This window comes from Vulpes vulpes, chromosome 13, assembly GCF_048418805.1.
Source record: "Vulpes vulpes isolate BD-2025 chromosome 13, VulVul3, whole genome shotgun sequence".
Taxonomy (NCBI): Eukaryota; Metazoa; Chordata; class Mammalia; order Carnivora; family Canidae; genus Vulpes; species Vulpes vulpes.
The window spans coordinates 85,423,100-85,440,075 of NC_132792.1; the positions used below are offsets into that span (position 1 = coordinate 85,423,100).

Genomic DNA, 16,976 nt, shown 5'->3' on the forward strand with positions numbered 1-16,976 from the left:
GTTAATTTTAAGATTCTTTTCTAAAACTACTATCCTCCCACAGATAAAAGAGAATGAGTCACTGAAAACTGACCATGAAAATCCCTGATGGAGGGAGACGAGAGATTCATTTATGTACAAAAATCATTTGTCCTCTAGCTGAGAATATGCCAGGTGATTGGGGGCATGTGGGCTCCAGACAGCAGATCGCCATAATTTTCAGAAAGCTTTCCAAGAATAAATGTGGGTTTGTGAAAGAAGTGATGGACGTATATTTAGTAAGTTATAATCCCAAGTTATCAGCCAAAGGCTTCAAAGGAATCAGAGCAGGTGTGGTGAAAATCAAGCGACCGGATGGGAATAAATCACTTGTGTGCGAGGTTTAGGGTTTGTTACACACTCAGAAAAGCAGGTCATAAATTGCTGACCATGGCTGATGCTGGGAGGTAGAGAGACCCCTTTCCTGAGTAGCCTCCTAGTACTTGTGGCTCTTCACTCCTATGCCCTTGCTATTTGTGTGGTAACAGAATAAACACAAACACACAGCAAACATAAAATGTTTCATAACTATAAGTTCTGATCTGGTTCCTTTTATGGAGAGTTGCCTGTCTCCTAGGTGAGGTTATAAAGCTGTAGAGTCTGAAGAATAAATCATGATACAACATACAAAATTGAAGGTAAAAGTGATCCAGGCTCAAGAGGAGAAAAGAAAAGGTCAGGAGATCGTATTTCTGATGTATAGGCCTTGTCTGGCAGAAGTGCTCTTTTTGAAAGCTTCCGCATCTTGGGCAAAGCAAAAGCGTGGGCACCAAGGTGAGTTGACATCTGGAAGGCCTAGGGAGCCAAAGGCACTCTGTCTATGGGAGAGAGGCTGACTTTTACTGAGGGGAGCTTCTGAAGGCCCTAAGCTCTAGATGAGTCCTGGATGCATGAGTGACAAAGGTCCAAAGGAACAGACTCTACTCGGTCCTAGAGCTGGGTCCTGAGGGAGACTCTTTAGTGACCAGCTGTAGTTGCAGAGTAACATGAAACATAATTTCATTAGCTCTTACTCTGGATTTTATTTTTAAGATTTTATTTATTTATTCATGAGAGAGAGAGAGAATGAGAGGCAGAGACACAGGCAGAGGGAGAAGCAGGCTTCCTGTGGGGAGCCCGATGTGGGACTTGATCCCAGAATCATGACATGAGCCAAGGGCAGACACTCAACCGCTGAGCCACCTAGGCGTCCCTCTTGCTCTGAATTTTAAATTAGGTCCTATATATGTACACAGGTGCTTTAATAAAGAATATTGTGTCACATCCCTGGGTGAAAAAGTAACTTCTCTTTGAGTAAATTAATCCAATACACAGATTATTAGCTGGTGGAGGTCCAGGGCCATAATCCTGACACTATAGTCACCTTGCATTAAAAATCTTGATTTCAGGGCAGCCCAGGTGGCTCAGCAGTTTAGCGCTGCCTTCAGCCCAGGGTGTGATCCTGGAGACCCGGGATCGAGTCCCACGTCAGGCTCCCTGCATGGAGCCTGCTTCTCCCTCTGCCTGTGTCTCTGCCTCTCTCTCTCTCTCTCCTGTGTCTCTCATGAATAAATGAATAAAATCTTTTAAAAAAATCTTGATTTCAAAAAACAAAAAACAAAACAAAACAAATCTTGATTTCAGGAATTACTAGAAAGCATAAAATGCATATGTAGCCTTAGGTCTCAAAAGCTTAATGTAAGTGGCCAGTATCCTGGAGCTCACTGAAAACTATACAGTAAGTTTTTGCATATTTACCAGCTCTTCCAGAAGGCTGGGCAAACTGAAAGTGCTTTCTGTTCTCGAGGACAATTGGGTTGCTATGGCTAGATCGCTGGTTCTGTAACTAAAAATCAGTCAATAGGGCACATTCACAGAGCCGAACATTTTCCAACCTGATAATTTTTTATGAACTATTTCCAAGGACAACTTGATATGAGTACATTTTTTTTTTTAATCTCTCTGGATGGGATACATTTTGCCATCAACTGTGTTCAGCTGTGCCAATGTTCACCAGGACACAGGGCAAAGACCAAGGCCTGGGAAATTGTGTCACTTGCCAATTTCGCCTTGGGAAAGGAGGTAGGCCACCTTGCCCATTCTGCTTATCACCTTGGCAGGTTCTCAGAGTTTCTGAAAAGGGTGCGGCTCTCAGGGACACGTGTTCTTGCTCTTGCAGGCAGGCTGCCTCGCTAATACCCATGCCACGAAAGGGCAAGGCAAATCTGCTAACTGAGAATGTTCACTCCCAGGCAAGCAGCTGTCGTACAGTAGAGCTCATTAATCTCCTGTCTTCTGATGGACAGTGTTGTACATTTAACTCCTACAGACGGATGGATGGGGCCATGACAGGCATGATTCTACCTGTCCCCACCATACCCTGCAGGCACCCCATGTGTCTCTACTGCACATTGTGCAAAGTGGGAAGTCACAGCTCCATCTCTACTTTTGAGGGGGACAGTAAAAACATCAGCTTTGGAAGGAGGAGGCAAAGAGAGATGACATTAAAATATACTGAATGGGAGGTTCCAGCTGAGTGACTTTACATTATTTTCCACCCCCAGGGTAACATTTTCCATGAGAATTGTTTAGAAAACCAGATGTGTTACATTTTTCCCCTTTTCCCATGCATCTGGACACATGCGTGGGAAACACCCAACACATGACCTCAGATGCAGCAGGTTTAGGGCTGAGTGGCAATCAGTGAAAGTTATTTGAGTTAATCGCAGATCTTTTTTTTTTTTTTTCTCAGTTAATCGCAGATCTTTTATAGAACTGACATCTCTTTTAAAAATAATAAAAGTGGTACACTTTAGAGGATTATTTTTGAAGTAGCATTTTATTTTCTAACTAGATCAATTGCTGGAAAACTCATTCTAGGAGCCAAAATCTCCCCAGGGACACTGGCACAATGACAAACTTCCTAATAACTGTAATTAAACATCCATTTGAAAGTATAACCTCTTTCTTGAGTCATATTATTCAGGGAAAATGCAGGGTGGATGGGTGTGCATAGAAAACAACTCTTCAGTTGTGAAAACCTGATTTGTTTGCAAAGAGAAAGCAGGCAGGGGGGAAATACACATATCTTCTGGGCCCTGTGCTCAGACATCATGACTTTTCTCCTTTGGATCTGAGCCACAGTTCGGATGACAGCCCTCTACCACTTGACCCTCTGAGGCTCTGGGCTGAGGGAGGAGCCACAGTTGTGGCGTCCAGCACACAGGGAGTGCCCAGAAATGTCTGCGGTTGAGTGGCCATGGCCACACCCAGGCTAACTGTGTGCTTCAGGGCCACCCGGTCCTGCCCGTCACCCCAGAGCCAATGGCTTAGGGCTTGGGGCCTCCAGGTCTGCCCTACAGCACCCTCAAAGAAGCAACATAAGGTCAGAAAGGACTCAGACCAGAAGGTCTGGGAGCAAGGAAGCTTTAACACTGGGTCCCTCCTAGGGTCTCAGCACCCCAAACCCAACACAGCTGCTGTTTTGTAGAGAAGCGCAAAAAATCTGGGTGGCATCAATAGTATCTTTTGGTTTAATAAGCAGCGGCTATCTGCTTAATAATTAATAAATAAACGTGGGCTTTGGCAATGTTAATGATTATCTCATATTATACACTGAAATCCCATCTCTATATACACTTTGATTTTTTTAAGTGTCATCAAATATTTTTACTTCAAGTGGCCCCAAAGAATCTAAAACACTTTATACATGTTTAGAATTAAAATGAAAATACTTTTTCTTTCCTTCTTATGCATTATGTTGCCAAACTGGTGATGCTGCCGATACCTGTTCCAATCTCCAATTGATCTGATCCTACTATGCTCCTTATTTATGCATGTAAGCCAAATGAACTCATGGGCTGACACTGAAATCAAGTCTTAATGATATTATTTCCAGCACAAACACAGCAACTAACAACTATAGGCAGTCAGAGTTTTTCTGCTCTGTGGAACACCAACACATAAAATGAGACAACGCAGACGTAGACCAGGAGTGTCCTCACCCAGGTGTGGGACCTCGGCACTCACCTGCCTGTGGAGCTGTCTCCCATGTGTAGGCTGTAGTCTCGATCCGTGGTCACCAATCTGCACAGGGGAGTGTGGAGGATGGTCTCCCAGCGGAAAGCTGCAGCCCGGACTGTTGTCATCTTGGTCTGGGCCGTCCCCCTTCGGGTCCCCCTGCACTCCAAGCTCACCAAGCCTGGGGAGGGTCTCTGGATGCTCGTTCTGAAAACAGCAGGAGACAATGATCTCACCTCCACCCAAATCCTTTGCCGTATAGCCTAGTTTTTATTATTAGAGGGTAATTCTCCACTTTCTAGCTTATCAAGTCTTGACTTCTCAGCCCTTTTCCAAATATGCCCATTTAGCCCATTGCACTTGCTGGCCAACTTCTTCACTTAAATAGCACACAGTGGGTACGTAACTGTGAAAAGATTAGAAGAAAAGATTTTCTAATCTTACTTCTAATCTTATCATTTGTGAGTTAATTTGATAATGAAACATCTTATGATTTATAATTATTGATTATAGTTATGGTTTTATAAGCTAGAGGAAGAGGAACTCCAAAGTACTGATCAGCAGGAGACTTTATAATCACATCTAGGCTTGGCTTAAAGATGGTTTTCTATGTCATGGCTATTTGGAAGCAGGCTGAATTACTTTTGGAAGACTTTCCTTCCTCCCTGAAGAAAGAGAATCAATGTATCTTCCCCTTCAAAGGACGACTTAACATTACATACAGTGGAAAGCAGATAGGTCCTTGGGAGCTAAAAGGAAGCCAGCGTTTATGATGCCTTGAAGTAGCTGACAAAGGAGCCAGGTGTGTGGATGTCCAGAACACACCTGGCAGCAGCGGTTGGAGGTAAGGCCCAAAGCAGCTTGCAGAGCTAGGGGTCACATTGACTGAATCAACGAGAATCAATCAGAAAGCAAATGACTCTGTTCTGGTTCTGTGATGAATCTGGGAATGGAGGCATAAGAAGGAGCACAGATGCAAATTCCAGAGGTGGCAAAACTCTGACCCATCTGGAACCTAGCAGAGAAGACCCTTAGCAAACTGCATGGGCAGGAAGGGCTCTAGCACTGAAGAACAAAACTGAAATGGAGAGAAGAGATAAAGATTTAGAACTAGGTTTGACAAACCAGCAAGGCAGCATGAGAGACTGACAGGACCTCAGGGTGACAACTTTCAGGAGTTCATAGGTCATAGCAACAGAGGAGTTCATAGCAACAGAAGAAATGCTGCACATCCTTGCCGCATAGTGGAGTCAAAGACCAGGACTCTGAAGATGAGGCCGAAATCACAGCACAGAATTCTTGGTCTGATATAGAACTGGACAACCTGTGGCACTTCCCTTGCCCAAACTGGACTTGAGGAAAGAATGTGAACAGAACATGACTTTGTGTGTAGGGTGCAGAGGGACAGCAGAGCCTAGTGGTCAAGAACAGAAGTAATGCAAATAAACTGAACTCTCCAGGGGCAGGGATGGGGCAGGTACCTCAGTGAAATCCTCGCCTTCTTCCTCCATCTGCTTCCCTTGTCGCCAGTGCCTCAGCAGCCATCTGAGTTTGACGTAGAAAAGGAAAATGTTCTGCTTCATAGACCGGAGCTCCTGCTGCATCAGATTCCTCTCATCACTCCAGGTTTGCTCATGGAGGGTGTTCTGCAAAGCCAGGCTGTGCATTTCCAGTTCTTTCCACCTCAAGGCGTACAGGTGCTCCTCCTCCATCTTGAGGGGAAAGAGAGACAGCATGACAGCAGCTCTTCTGATTTGCCACCCAAAACAAGTCTTTGCAAAATGCTACTCAATCTTTATCATTTTGCACCTGGGACATGAAACATAGAGGCCCTTAAAGTTCAGCAAACTCCCTGAGATGTGTACTTACTATTTAGAAAACCTCAAGGCTTTTCTGACTCAGAAGCAAACATTATTTCAAACTAAGGTGTTCTAATAAGTTCTCAATGTCAAGTCTCTTGTGGTGTTTTGGGACGCCTCTAAACTTCTTCAGGAAAATTGATTCTCGGATATATGGCTTACAGCTGACTTCCATGCAGATTCCATTTGCCCTGTCTGTGGGTTTGCAAAAGACACACTATAATTGTAAGTGGGGGGGGGGGCCTAAGTGGAAACTCTTCCCCTTGGCTTCCTGAGCTTACTGGTGCACACAGCTCCCAGGAGCAAGCTGATGGAGGGGCACACAGAGAGTGGGAGAGAGGCAGGTCGGGGCGGGGGGTGGGGGCAGTAGGGTTTTCCTGGACACAAGGCCCTCTGCCTCATATGGTGGACAAATAGGAACGTAAGTTGAGAACCTCCTTCCACACTTAGGACTTCACAGTCCTATTAGCTACAAGTAACTCTTAGGGAAATACAGCATGCTGAAAAAGCAGTGTCTTCCATTTCCATGTTAAGTTCCTGCTTTTCAAGTTCGGTACAGGCACTCTTCCAAGCAATAAACAATGATGATGTCCACAATGACTAAGCAAAGGGGTGTGAATAAAATCTTATTGCACAGATAAGGGCACAAGAATAATATCTATAGTAGCTAAAGTGACAGGATGACAGCTTTCTGTTCCACAGACCCCCCCAAAAAGGGGGTTTGAATGGCAGCCTGTAGTTATCAGCTGTCCTCTCCTAATTCAACACTCTCTCTTGGCCAAAACCCAAGGCGTTGAGTTTTGTTTTGTCTTGTTTTCCCAAAGTACTGGATTAGGGCTCAGAAACCATGAGGGTGACTATGGCTGCCTGAGGTCAATACCAATATGCCCTACATGTGAACACCAGTGAAGAGTGAGAGGTAGCTCTGGGAAGGTCCCGGGTCTGCACAGACACTTGTGTGCCACTGTCATAATACCAGATCTTTTTTTTTTTTTTTTTCACTTCAAGCTGCGATAACACAAAATAGTGGTGATTTTAATTCATCATCTTGGCAGCTCTCAGAGTCCCACCATGTGTTCCTATCCCTGTGGGCACAACAGCAGGATGACTGGGAAGAGGGGGTAACATACCATTTTGGAAATCAGCATTTGCAATTTACTTGCGGAATTACATCAGGTCATCCACTGACTAGGAAGGCTTCAGTTTGCTTGGTAGCAAAAGGAAGCTAACTCAAGATGTGAAGAGTGAGCGCCTAGCTCATGGCAGGTAGGCCAGAGACACTGGAGTCTTAGTCAATGGAGGCGCAGCCCTGGGAAGGGATGTTCTCTCGCCCTCTCATTTGTAGCCTCCTGGAAATGTTCCTTCCTGCCTAGCTCTGACTTCCCCACCACGCTGGTTGCCTCCTCCTGTTCCATGACTCTAAGCACTTCCCAAGGCCCAAGAGTCGGTCCTCTTCCCTTGGGATTCATTAGGGAACACGGACCGGTCGGTCCTCTTCCCTTGGGACACGTTAAGGAACACGGACCGGACCGTTTGCCTCTGAACAAGCCAGGATGACCTCTCACCCCCTCCAAACAAGGTTTGCAGCCCAATCTCCAACACACTCCTTTTATCCTAAATTCAAGTATAGACACACCTGGGACCTTGCCATTTTGCTATTAGCATCTGCAGGGATAAACTCACCTCTTTAACATGATTTTTGGTGCAGGAAAAAAAGTTAAATTATTTAGGAAATGAGTGCCTGTGTCTACCAATCCCTTCTAGCAACTCTGGGAAAGGATTTAACAGATAATGGGTAATTGTCCAGCAACAGGTTATTCTAAGATAAGCTAGAAAAGTTAACAAAGCTGCAGTTCAATTGATGGCAGTTTTCTGAAGACCACCATTTAGGGTGAGTTGTTGTTATTTCCTATCAGAAAATTTACCTAACATTGAGCAAGTTTACAAATCTGCAGGACAACACTTCCTGCACTTCCACTGCATGGACACACTTCCCTGTCCAGGTCCTTAATTAAGGCCTATATTTGCTGGCTATGGCTGCAGGAAAACATGGGTTAGATGTTAGGAAGAACTTCCCAAGACCACAATGTAAATACTGAAAAGCATGGTTTAGAGGAGGAAGGTGGACAGTTCTCTTTGTGAGATGTCTGAGGGGCAGCTCAACTGGATGGTCCTCCAGCCCTGGGAGCCCGGGAGTCCAGGAGCCTGTGTGCAATAGACAGCTCTCTTGCAAATACATCCTGTCATGTGCCTCCAAGGGGCTCCACGGTCAGAGCCCTGGCCGTGCTGAAATCGTGTTACATATTTACCTTCCGAATCTTGTTTGTAAATTTCTCTGTCTCCTCTTGATGCAGTCTGGTCGCCTGCGCAAGCTGACCCTGCAGCTCCTCTAGCGATACACTCTGTTCAGGTAAAACAGGGGGGCCCCTGAGCTGATCGGTGGGATAAAGGAAGGGGTTTAGTGGAGGCGAGAACTCTGCCTGACGTGAAGACGCAGGACAGACATCTGGACAAGCCAGGAACACACACGGACGACACAGTACGTGCGGGCACTGCAGCAGTGGAGTGAGTCCGCGGCAGCTCCCCTGAGGTCCTGCCCTGGGCTCTGGGGTCATCTGTGATGGGCAACCCCGGCCGCCCTCGTCTCTCACCTGGGAGACAGGTGCGTAGTGGTTGCCTGTCACCCGAAAGTGGACTACCACAGTCCCCACCACCCAGGCTGAGAGAAGGGAACCAGGCTGCACCAGAGGTGGCCCTGCTACCACAGCAGCTGCTGGACAGCTTTTTCAAATGCTGGGGTGGTCAGAGCTGGTGATTATGATCAAGTTGAGAATGGCCAGCTCACACCAGTCATCTCTGAGATTCATTGCCCATTCAGTTCATTCCAGGTTGAGGCATTAATTTGCTCATAGGCTTTCTTAGTAGAGATTTTCCTGCCCCATAGAGAGTGTATTTGTTTCCTCTGGGCAGTCCTGCCCTGGGCACTCAGGATAAGTAGGGGTGGGGTGCCTTCAGGGACTAGAAACATCCTTTCAATTGCATGCACAGCTTAAGAGGAACTGCAAAGATCTGCTTATTACATGTTAGCTCAAAAATAGTTAAAGAAATCTTTTTTTAATGCCCTTTATTGGTAAAGTCTACCTATTAGTAAAAGCCTGTCTTTTGTGCCTTTTATGTCCAAATGGTAATGATAGAGAAGTCAGAGCTACTATTTTTTTAATAAAGTGTATTTTCTAAGAAATGGAAACAGTTATATTAAAAATCTCAGGCATTGTTAAAATCAAAGCATGATGTTTCACCCACTTGTTTATGCTACTCGAGGATAGGGATTCATAAACCCAGGGACCAGAGTGATTGTCACAATAAAAATAGATGTCATCCTATCGGTTCATTCTGATGAGCTCATCTGTTCTTTCTCACGGAGGATACTGTTCACCCATCCTAATCGGATGTGACTTAGGTTGTCATGACTGAAAATCATGCCCCAAGAACAGGAAATGTTGGTGGAGGAGGAAAGAGCAGATCTCTTCCTTTAGCCCAAGGGATGACCAGGAGGTCACAGGAAGGATGGAGACAGAAAATCAGAGACACTGGGGATTCACCAACTTCTGATAAAATTTTTGAAAGCTAGAAATTTAAGCTCATCCTACTTTCAAGAAATCAAGAACTACTGAGGACGTTCTTGCCTCTTTGAGTTGCTCATTATTAGGGACAATTACTATAGACTTTTATCTACTGAGCCAGGCTTCCAGTTCTCTCTGAAAAGAAGCATTTCTTTACTCCAGTGACTAATTTCTTATTTTTAAGAGAACTACTTTACTGTTTTTTAACATGTGTGGTCCTTTACAGCAATGACTTAATCTTTTCTCTTGTTGGCTTGCCTTTCGTACTTGTGAACACACTTACTTTGTAGTCTCTATCTGATACTCTAGAATCTGAAGGTCTCTCTCGGAGTTGAATCCTGCTGTTGGCCATCACCTGACTGTCACTCCAGGTGCTTATTTTTGGCTTGCGTGTTTGCAGTTTTGGATCGTGAGTTCATCTTCAGTGGGGAGTTAGGTGTGATCTTGTATGTAATGAGGATTGAGAATGTACCTCCAGATGGGGTTTGCGACTGCAGCAGCCAGTGACAGAACATGAACTTTCCTTTCTTGGGGACTCCTAGGTGACATCAGTTGGGGACTCCTAGGACTTGGGGACTCCTAGGACCTCCAGGTGACATCAGTTCAAAGCCGATGCTGGTGAAGCTGTCAGTATGATTATGCGGGGGAGACTTCATGTTGGTAGACAAGCTTCCCTCTACCAGCAGGCAGATGTCTCTCCGGGTGAGACCTACACAGTGTGCAGCCCTTAGGGGCTCTGGATCATTGTTCTCTCTGTGTTGGGCCCAAGGCTCTGTCCCTGTGCAGCTATTAATAACAAGGCTCTGGGCTATCAATTCTGGCAACCATCCCCCTAACCTGCTTACCTAAAGCACAGATTCTGCTGCTCTGATGTTCACTTCTGAAATTAATTCCAACTCCTGAAGATTTTCCTACATTTTGGGGGAATCCAGCTACATATTTAAAATGACATTTTATATTTTATGCAGCACTTGATTCAACAAGTATTTATTGAGCACCTATAGTACTCATCACTGTACTGGGGATTTAGGAGGATGTAGAACTGCCCCCAAATCCTCGCCCTCCTGGGGTGTCCTTTCTGGAGGTTTAGGTATTTTGCACAGGAGTGTCTTCAGGTGACCTAGGCTACTCTCTTCCCAGCTTTACTTTTTAGGTATTCATTAGTCTGTACATTTAAGATATAAAAATCTTCCATATTTTGATGCATCTGATACTAACCCAAGGCTCCATATGAATAGGCACTGAAAAAAGTATCCTCAGGAAGACTTTCTTACATGAAAACCAAAGATCTGTTAATTTAGTTTCTATATATTAAACCAAATGAGGTAGTTTGGTTTTAATATATAATGTGCATAAACTGTTTTTATTTTAAACAAATAAATGAGTCTCATACTTCAGCATTGTTTGATTTAAAAATGTGTCCCTCTGTTAGGACCACATCTGAAGGGTCACAGAAAAGGACCACTTAAGTCCTGTGAAGTTGTTCACCTGAGGCATCAAATTTACCTACAGTGGCTCTGCATCATCTGTGGAGACTGGTTAACAACAAGAACTGTTAGAGCCTCTTCATCTACCAGAAGTTTTACTTTCCTTTATTGCCCATTTTTGCTAATGGAATTTTAAAACTCCTGCAGACAAGTAACTGTTCCTAGCTGGGATGCCGTCACTCCAGTGTTACAAAAAACAAAATACAAACAGGCTATGGTCAAAGTTTCAGTCCAGAATTATTCTACTGTCATATAACTGCATCCAACCACATCCATGGGGAGAAAGTGTTCCCATGACACATTGATCTCCTCTAGAAAATAAAGTCTTCCCTTCATCACCAAGTTCCCAAAGTGTTGCTTCTAAAAACCATCCTTTGCCCATTTACCGAAGATTCTGGTTATACATCAAACAAATTGACCTCTCTTCGAAGTCAGTCTATTGAAACAAATACCATCCTCAACTTGATCCCAAGGCTGTGGAGATGTACCAACCTTGACGTCACAACCACCTTCCCTGGCAGTGTTCTGAAAGCCACTGCCCATGCTTTCCCCGCATTTGGGTCCTACACCAACTGACAATGCGAAGTTCCTGGACATCTTCAGAGAGAGTGGCTTATAGATCACTTTCCACACTTAAGAAGATACCTGCATTATCTCCAAGCAAAAACAGGGATATTTTTCATTATAGTCCCTATAAACAATGCTACTTAAATATTAGGATTCTATTCTACTTCTATCTCCAGGACTTCATTCTCTGGTGAGTTCCATTTTGTTCTGGCCAGTTTTGTTACTGCTTCTTCCAAAAGCCATATATGAGATCAACACGTGTCCACATACTTGGCATAAAACCCCATGTCATTTTATCGTGGCTGCTATATTCACAGCTGGGGCATGAGGAGTCACAAATGCTTCATGTGCATTGTTGATTAAGGGATCAAAGGAGGAGCTAGGGAAGAGAGCTCTTTGAGATTTCTGATCTAGAAACTCAATCCTCTGGGCACAGGTTTGGTTTCATTTATGTCTGAAATGTGACCAGTGCCCATGCTTGGCCACTTCTCATTCAGGACTATTTTTAAGGTGCCCTGCACATTCCAAGCTGCACATTCTATGCACTGCTCTCTTTTAACAAGTTAGAATCTCTTAGCAGATCTGTCAAAAGCCACAGGGAGCAAAGTCAGGGAAGAAATCTAGTGCATGGTAGGAGAATCTAGTTAACATCTACTGAGATGAATAGGCACCAGAAATATCTGTCCTTCTGAAGTCTGTTTTGTACCCCCCCTCCACGAGCTGCTAATTTTGGTACACTTGCATTTAATGGGTTAGTGGGTATTAGTGCATTCTGACGTCAGCTTTTTCTGCCTATAACTGTTTCAAGAGTGCTGGGTGTGGATCATCCTCTCTCTTCCTAAGATTAGCACATACACTATCTGAGCAGTAGGCCTTCTGTTGCACAGATTTGTCAACTCCTGAAATTCTGGAGTGTTACAATGTGGCTTTTCCTTCTCTCCTTCTTGGTGCTATCGCTGCTAGTGGTACTAGTACTGGAAGTAGTGGTTTAATCCGGCCCAAATGTCCATATATCCCAAAATAACAAGACATCTTCTCTCCTCTTACTCCAAATATGAAAATCTATAAGGTAAAAAAGCATAGAAGGCATCTCACACATGGAACTTGAGAAATTGATGCTTTTTAAAAACTCCAGCTTAAATACAGCAAGTTTTTTTTTCCTCTTTTAAGCTATTGATACTAGGTGTCCTATCAGCTCCCAACCCCAAGAAACTAAGGACAGAGCTCAGGGAAATTCACACATGTGTAGTAGTAATTGGCTTGCACCAACAGTTAATTTCAAGGACAATGTTAGAGGAAGTAAGAGCACTGCTTGAGGCATGTTGGCTTCAGTCTTGGCCTCAGTCTAGATCCAAGTGACCAAGTGTACCTTTCCTGCACTTATGGTGGTGCTCTGTGCTGTCAGGCCCATGTGGGAATCTTCACCAGGAGCAGCGTCTGGGTCAGGCTGCTCTGCTCACTGACCGGAGCTCTGTGTATAGTTTTCCATGATAGCCTCACAGGAAAGCTGTGGCCAATGGATCCATGGATGTTTTCGTTCAAAGACTTTTAAGAGTTCTGCCTCTAGCATTGTCCATTGTACAGTTCTTTAACTCACCGTAGTACTGAAAGATCAAACTAAGCAGGGGACATGCTCCACAGGGACAGAGCAGGTCCTCTAAGACTGTGACTCTATGAGGGATCTATGTTGGTCTCCTCTCATGAAAGGAAGAACTACAGAGCTATCAAAGTGGTCCTAGGATATGTTTTATCTTTTAAAAAATATTTTAAAATATAATGCGTTTGCATATGTAATTGAGAGTCTTCCGTGTGAAATGCCTTAGAGGATAAAGAAGTCAGAACAAAAGATGTCTAAGTCTTGATTAATACTATTCCTTTTAGGAAATTATGCTTGCCTTTCACCATGAGTTTTAAAATTTTCTCATCAAGCTCTGTAAGATTAAAGGAAATCGAACAGATGTTCAAAGGAAGCAACATACCATGGCAAGAGAGCTGGCTCTCACTGTGTAGTCAGTGACCTGAGTGACCTCACGGAGACGGAGCTCTTCTGAGCAGCGCTCCTCATGGCAAGGTGGGGAGAGGGCTGAAGCAGGCGCAAGAAGACTGTTCTAGACCACTCATCCACCAAACCCCCCAAGGGGTTTCCTGGCGAGCCACCTCACTCTCAGACCTCCATTTTCTTGTTCACGGAATGGGGGAAATTAGCCTGAAGATCTGACATTCCCTTCTGAGCTACATTGTGCAGTGACCCCAAGTCGTCATATGGCACCAGCTAGCTCTGCTAATCTACCTCTTCTGGAGGTGTATCTTCCCACAACACTCAGTTTGATTCAACCAACTAGGTTTCTCTCTCCAAAGCTGCTGGTTTCCAAAGCTACGTGATGCCATGCGTGTAGACAGCAGGCAACGGGGAAAATTATCAATGCCCCAGTGTTAAGCAACATTTTATCAGAGTTTAGCTAAACAAGGCAACATGTGACATGCCTTGAGTGATGACCATATGCGAAGGAAGCAGCAGCTATCCTCAAACAGCTATCCCAGAGAACAGGGCTGCCGTGTTAAGCCAGAGCATGCTTAGATAGGATCAGGAAACTGCCAGGGAAAAATGAGAAAGGGCTACAGTGGGCAGAGGAGATTGGACCCACAACGAGCAGAGCTAGGACACCCCTTCCCACCTGGCAGTCTTTGGTGGCAGGACACACTTGGCTCTTTATTATTAGTCAGACTTTAATTCACACAGTATTTAGCATCGTTCATGGTTACTTTCTCAGCCAATGGCTCCTCGGCTCTGGGAATCATCCACATATAATCACATAAAGCAGATAGGACAGTATTTTTCTTCCCATTTCACAGATGAGAAAACAGGGGCTGAGACTTGCTTGAGAAACAAAGCTGGTAATGGACAGAGCTAGGCTAGAGCCCCGGGCCCCTGATGCCCATGCCAGAGTTGATTCTAGCACAGAGTGGTATCCCTGCTAGAAAGAGCTAGTGTAGTGTTCATGGAAGACTAGGAAGTGTGCTTTCCTGAGGCTGTCATCCTGGAGATGAATAATTCAATTCTTCTGAAATGTACATAATTGTGAGTGTGCTACTGCTCAGGCAACCAGCATTCTCAGATGAAGACCCTTTGTGGGGCACAGGCTGATGGAAGGAGCTTATTGTGGAAGTTTCAGAGAGTTGTAAGACACAGGAGTCACCAAACCCACATTTGTTTTTATGTAAGCTTTTCGAGGGTAGTTTTCATGTTACCGTGTGCCCAAATCAATGAGGGTAGATATGTGACCTACTCTCTTCTATAGGACAAGGGAAAAGCCCAGATGGGAGATCTGTGAATTCAGGCCTGGGTAAGCCAGCAGTTCCGTGTGCACCTGTGACAGCAGGACCCACAGCAAAACAAGGCACTGTCCACAAGGTGAGCTGAAAGGTGCAGGTGCTACTCTGCCCCAAGTGCCTCCCTGAGCATCAATCCCTAGTCAAATGCCTGACTTTTTTTGCTGTGTGAGCTTCGGTGTCTTTGTCACCCCTGCTGTCTGGAAGCCACCAGGTCCCTTAGAGCTGAGCAGTAACATCCCTCGGAGACTATTGAATTAAGAATTTTCAGCTAGACCTTTTTGAATGTGGCACATGGTGCTCTATCCTTGCAATAACCTGCCATGACCAGCGGTATCAGAGCCAGGGATTCATTCCTCGGGGACACCTGTCTCTCTGTGGTGGGTGGAATTACTTGCCAGGAAGAGCTTGTCACTGCCAGGACTGCTGACAACTGTTTCATGTGATGGAGTATCTATGGTGGCCTCTATGGTGGCTGGGAGCTTTGTTGACAAGAGGTGGCTATGGTGACAGAGAATGCTGAAAAGCCCCCAGCGCTGGGAGTACACTCCCTGATTCTGGCCCCTGGCTGGAGCACTGTCACTGGCAACTACAGGACAGGCCACATGAGACACAGGGAAGGACAGTTTCCTCCAGACCAGCAAAGACAGTGCTTGGTTTTCATACTTGTTTTCTTGACTGTTGGACACAAAGCTACAGGACACTCACAGGTTAGTCCCCTATGTCTTGCTACATGTCCAGGCGTCCACAGGCAGGACGACGGCCGCCTGACCCAGGGTGTTGGCAGTTCGCCCGCATTCACCCTGAGCAGACCCTCCCATTTCAGTTGCATGCAATGGACTTGGATTTCAGTGAAGCCCCGCCTGGTTGCGTATCCGCCCACCATGTCCCTCGAGGGCCCCAGACCCCGGTAGGAAACATCACACAGCCAGCCACACAGCCCAAGGAGGGATGGGAGGGCAGGGCAGGGGTTGCCGGCCGCTGGGACCAGTCAGGCGCTGACCTCTAGACTGAAGCAGCTCTGGCCTCCCTGCCGGCAGCTCCCGACGTCCCCATCAGCGCGGCGGTGCAGCTGCTCTGGCTCGTCCCCGCACTCCTGCCCCGGCTGCCACTCCAGCTGACCTCTCAGTTTGGACTGTTTAGGTGCAGGGGAGGGATTGGGTTGGGTTTGGTTCTGAATTTTAAATAAACAATGAAGGATAAGGGGGTAGGGGTAGGGAGGGGAGGCTAAAGAAAACAAAGATGGGTAACAGAGACCACAGACACCACCACCGGATGGGGAAGAGCATGAACAGACGCAGTGCCGGGAAAGAGAGCCACAGGAACAGAACCCAGATGGGGATGAGCAAAATGGTAGCTGAAAGGTCTGAAAAGCAGGAAGGGAAACAGAATGGGGAGGAAGGCGGAACACCGGTTATGAGGCGCATGCAATGGGGATGCGTGAATCGGAGACTCCACCGCAAGCACACTACCCATGAAGGATACGGAAACAAGGCTCCTCCTTCCTCGCTTGTGGTCGAGCAGCAAAAGCCATAATCCAGGCGGCAGCTGGGTCATGCACCCAAGGGCGATGCATAGGAAAGCAGTCCTTGGAAGGCCACTCCACTCCGCCCTCACCCTCGGCTCGGGGAGGGCAGCGACTTTCTCCGTCAGAACCATCTTTCTCCTGGGGCCAGCTCCCCACTCTGGCTCATCTTCCAGTGGGAGTGGCTGCCTAGGGCCTTTCGGACCTGTACTGCGTCCCTTTGGCCATCAACCCAAGTAGGGATGCAAACGCTCCTGGGCGAGTCTGCTAAGTATCCTGACTGTGAAATGAGTTTGTACTTTGTTTAAACTCCTCTGGCTTCTTCATCAAGACAGCTGGTCATTTGAGACATCAAAAAAAAAAAAAAAAAAAAAAAAGGAGAAAGGACAGACTGCGTCGACCCCTATCGCTTCCATTGGGGTGAGCCTTGTGTCATGAGGGAGGGCCTCTAAGCCAAGAGCACCGGCGCAGTTTAAAAAAAAAAAAAAAAAAAAAAAAAGAAGAAGAAGAAGAAGGGGAGGAAAAAGAAACAGGGAAATAAAATAAAACTAAAAAAAAAAAAAAAAAG

At 45.7% G+C, this 16,976-nt stretch overlaps 1 protein-coding gene across 25 annotated transcripts in view; it reads right to left on the reverse strand.

The window, feature by feature from the left end:
- Positions 1-16,976, reverse strand: part of MTCL1 (microtubule crosslinking factor 1) — a 128,394-nt gene that overhangs the window by 29,183 nt on the left and 82,235 nt on the right. For 10 of the 25 annotated variants that reach the window (XR_011996712.1, XR_011996711.1, XM_072734908.1 and 7 more), the window contains 4 exons: positions 15,887-16,018; positions 8,186-8,308; positions 5,499-5,729; positions 4,027-4,224 (listed from right to left, as the gene is read on the reverse strand). Coding sequence is in view for 19 of the 25 variants with exons in the window: in XM_072734908.1 (XP_072591009.1) it covers positions 4,027-4,224; positions 5,499-5,729; positions 8,186-8,308; positions 15,887-16,018 (684 nt within the window). In the remaining 6 variants the exon portion in view is untranslated. The remainder of the gene's footprint in view (positions 1-4,026; positions 4,225-5,498; positions 5,730-8,185; positions 8,309-15,886; positions 16,019-16,976) is intronic. The other 15 variants (XR_011996716.1, XR_011996715.1, XR_011996714.1 and 12 more) reach the window with 2 other exon arrangements.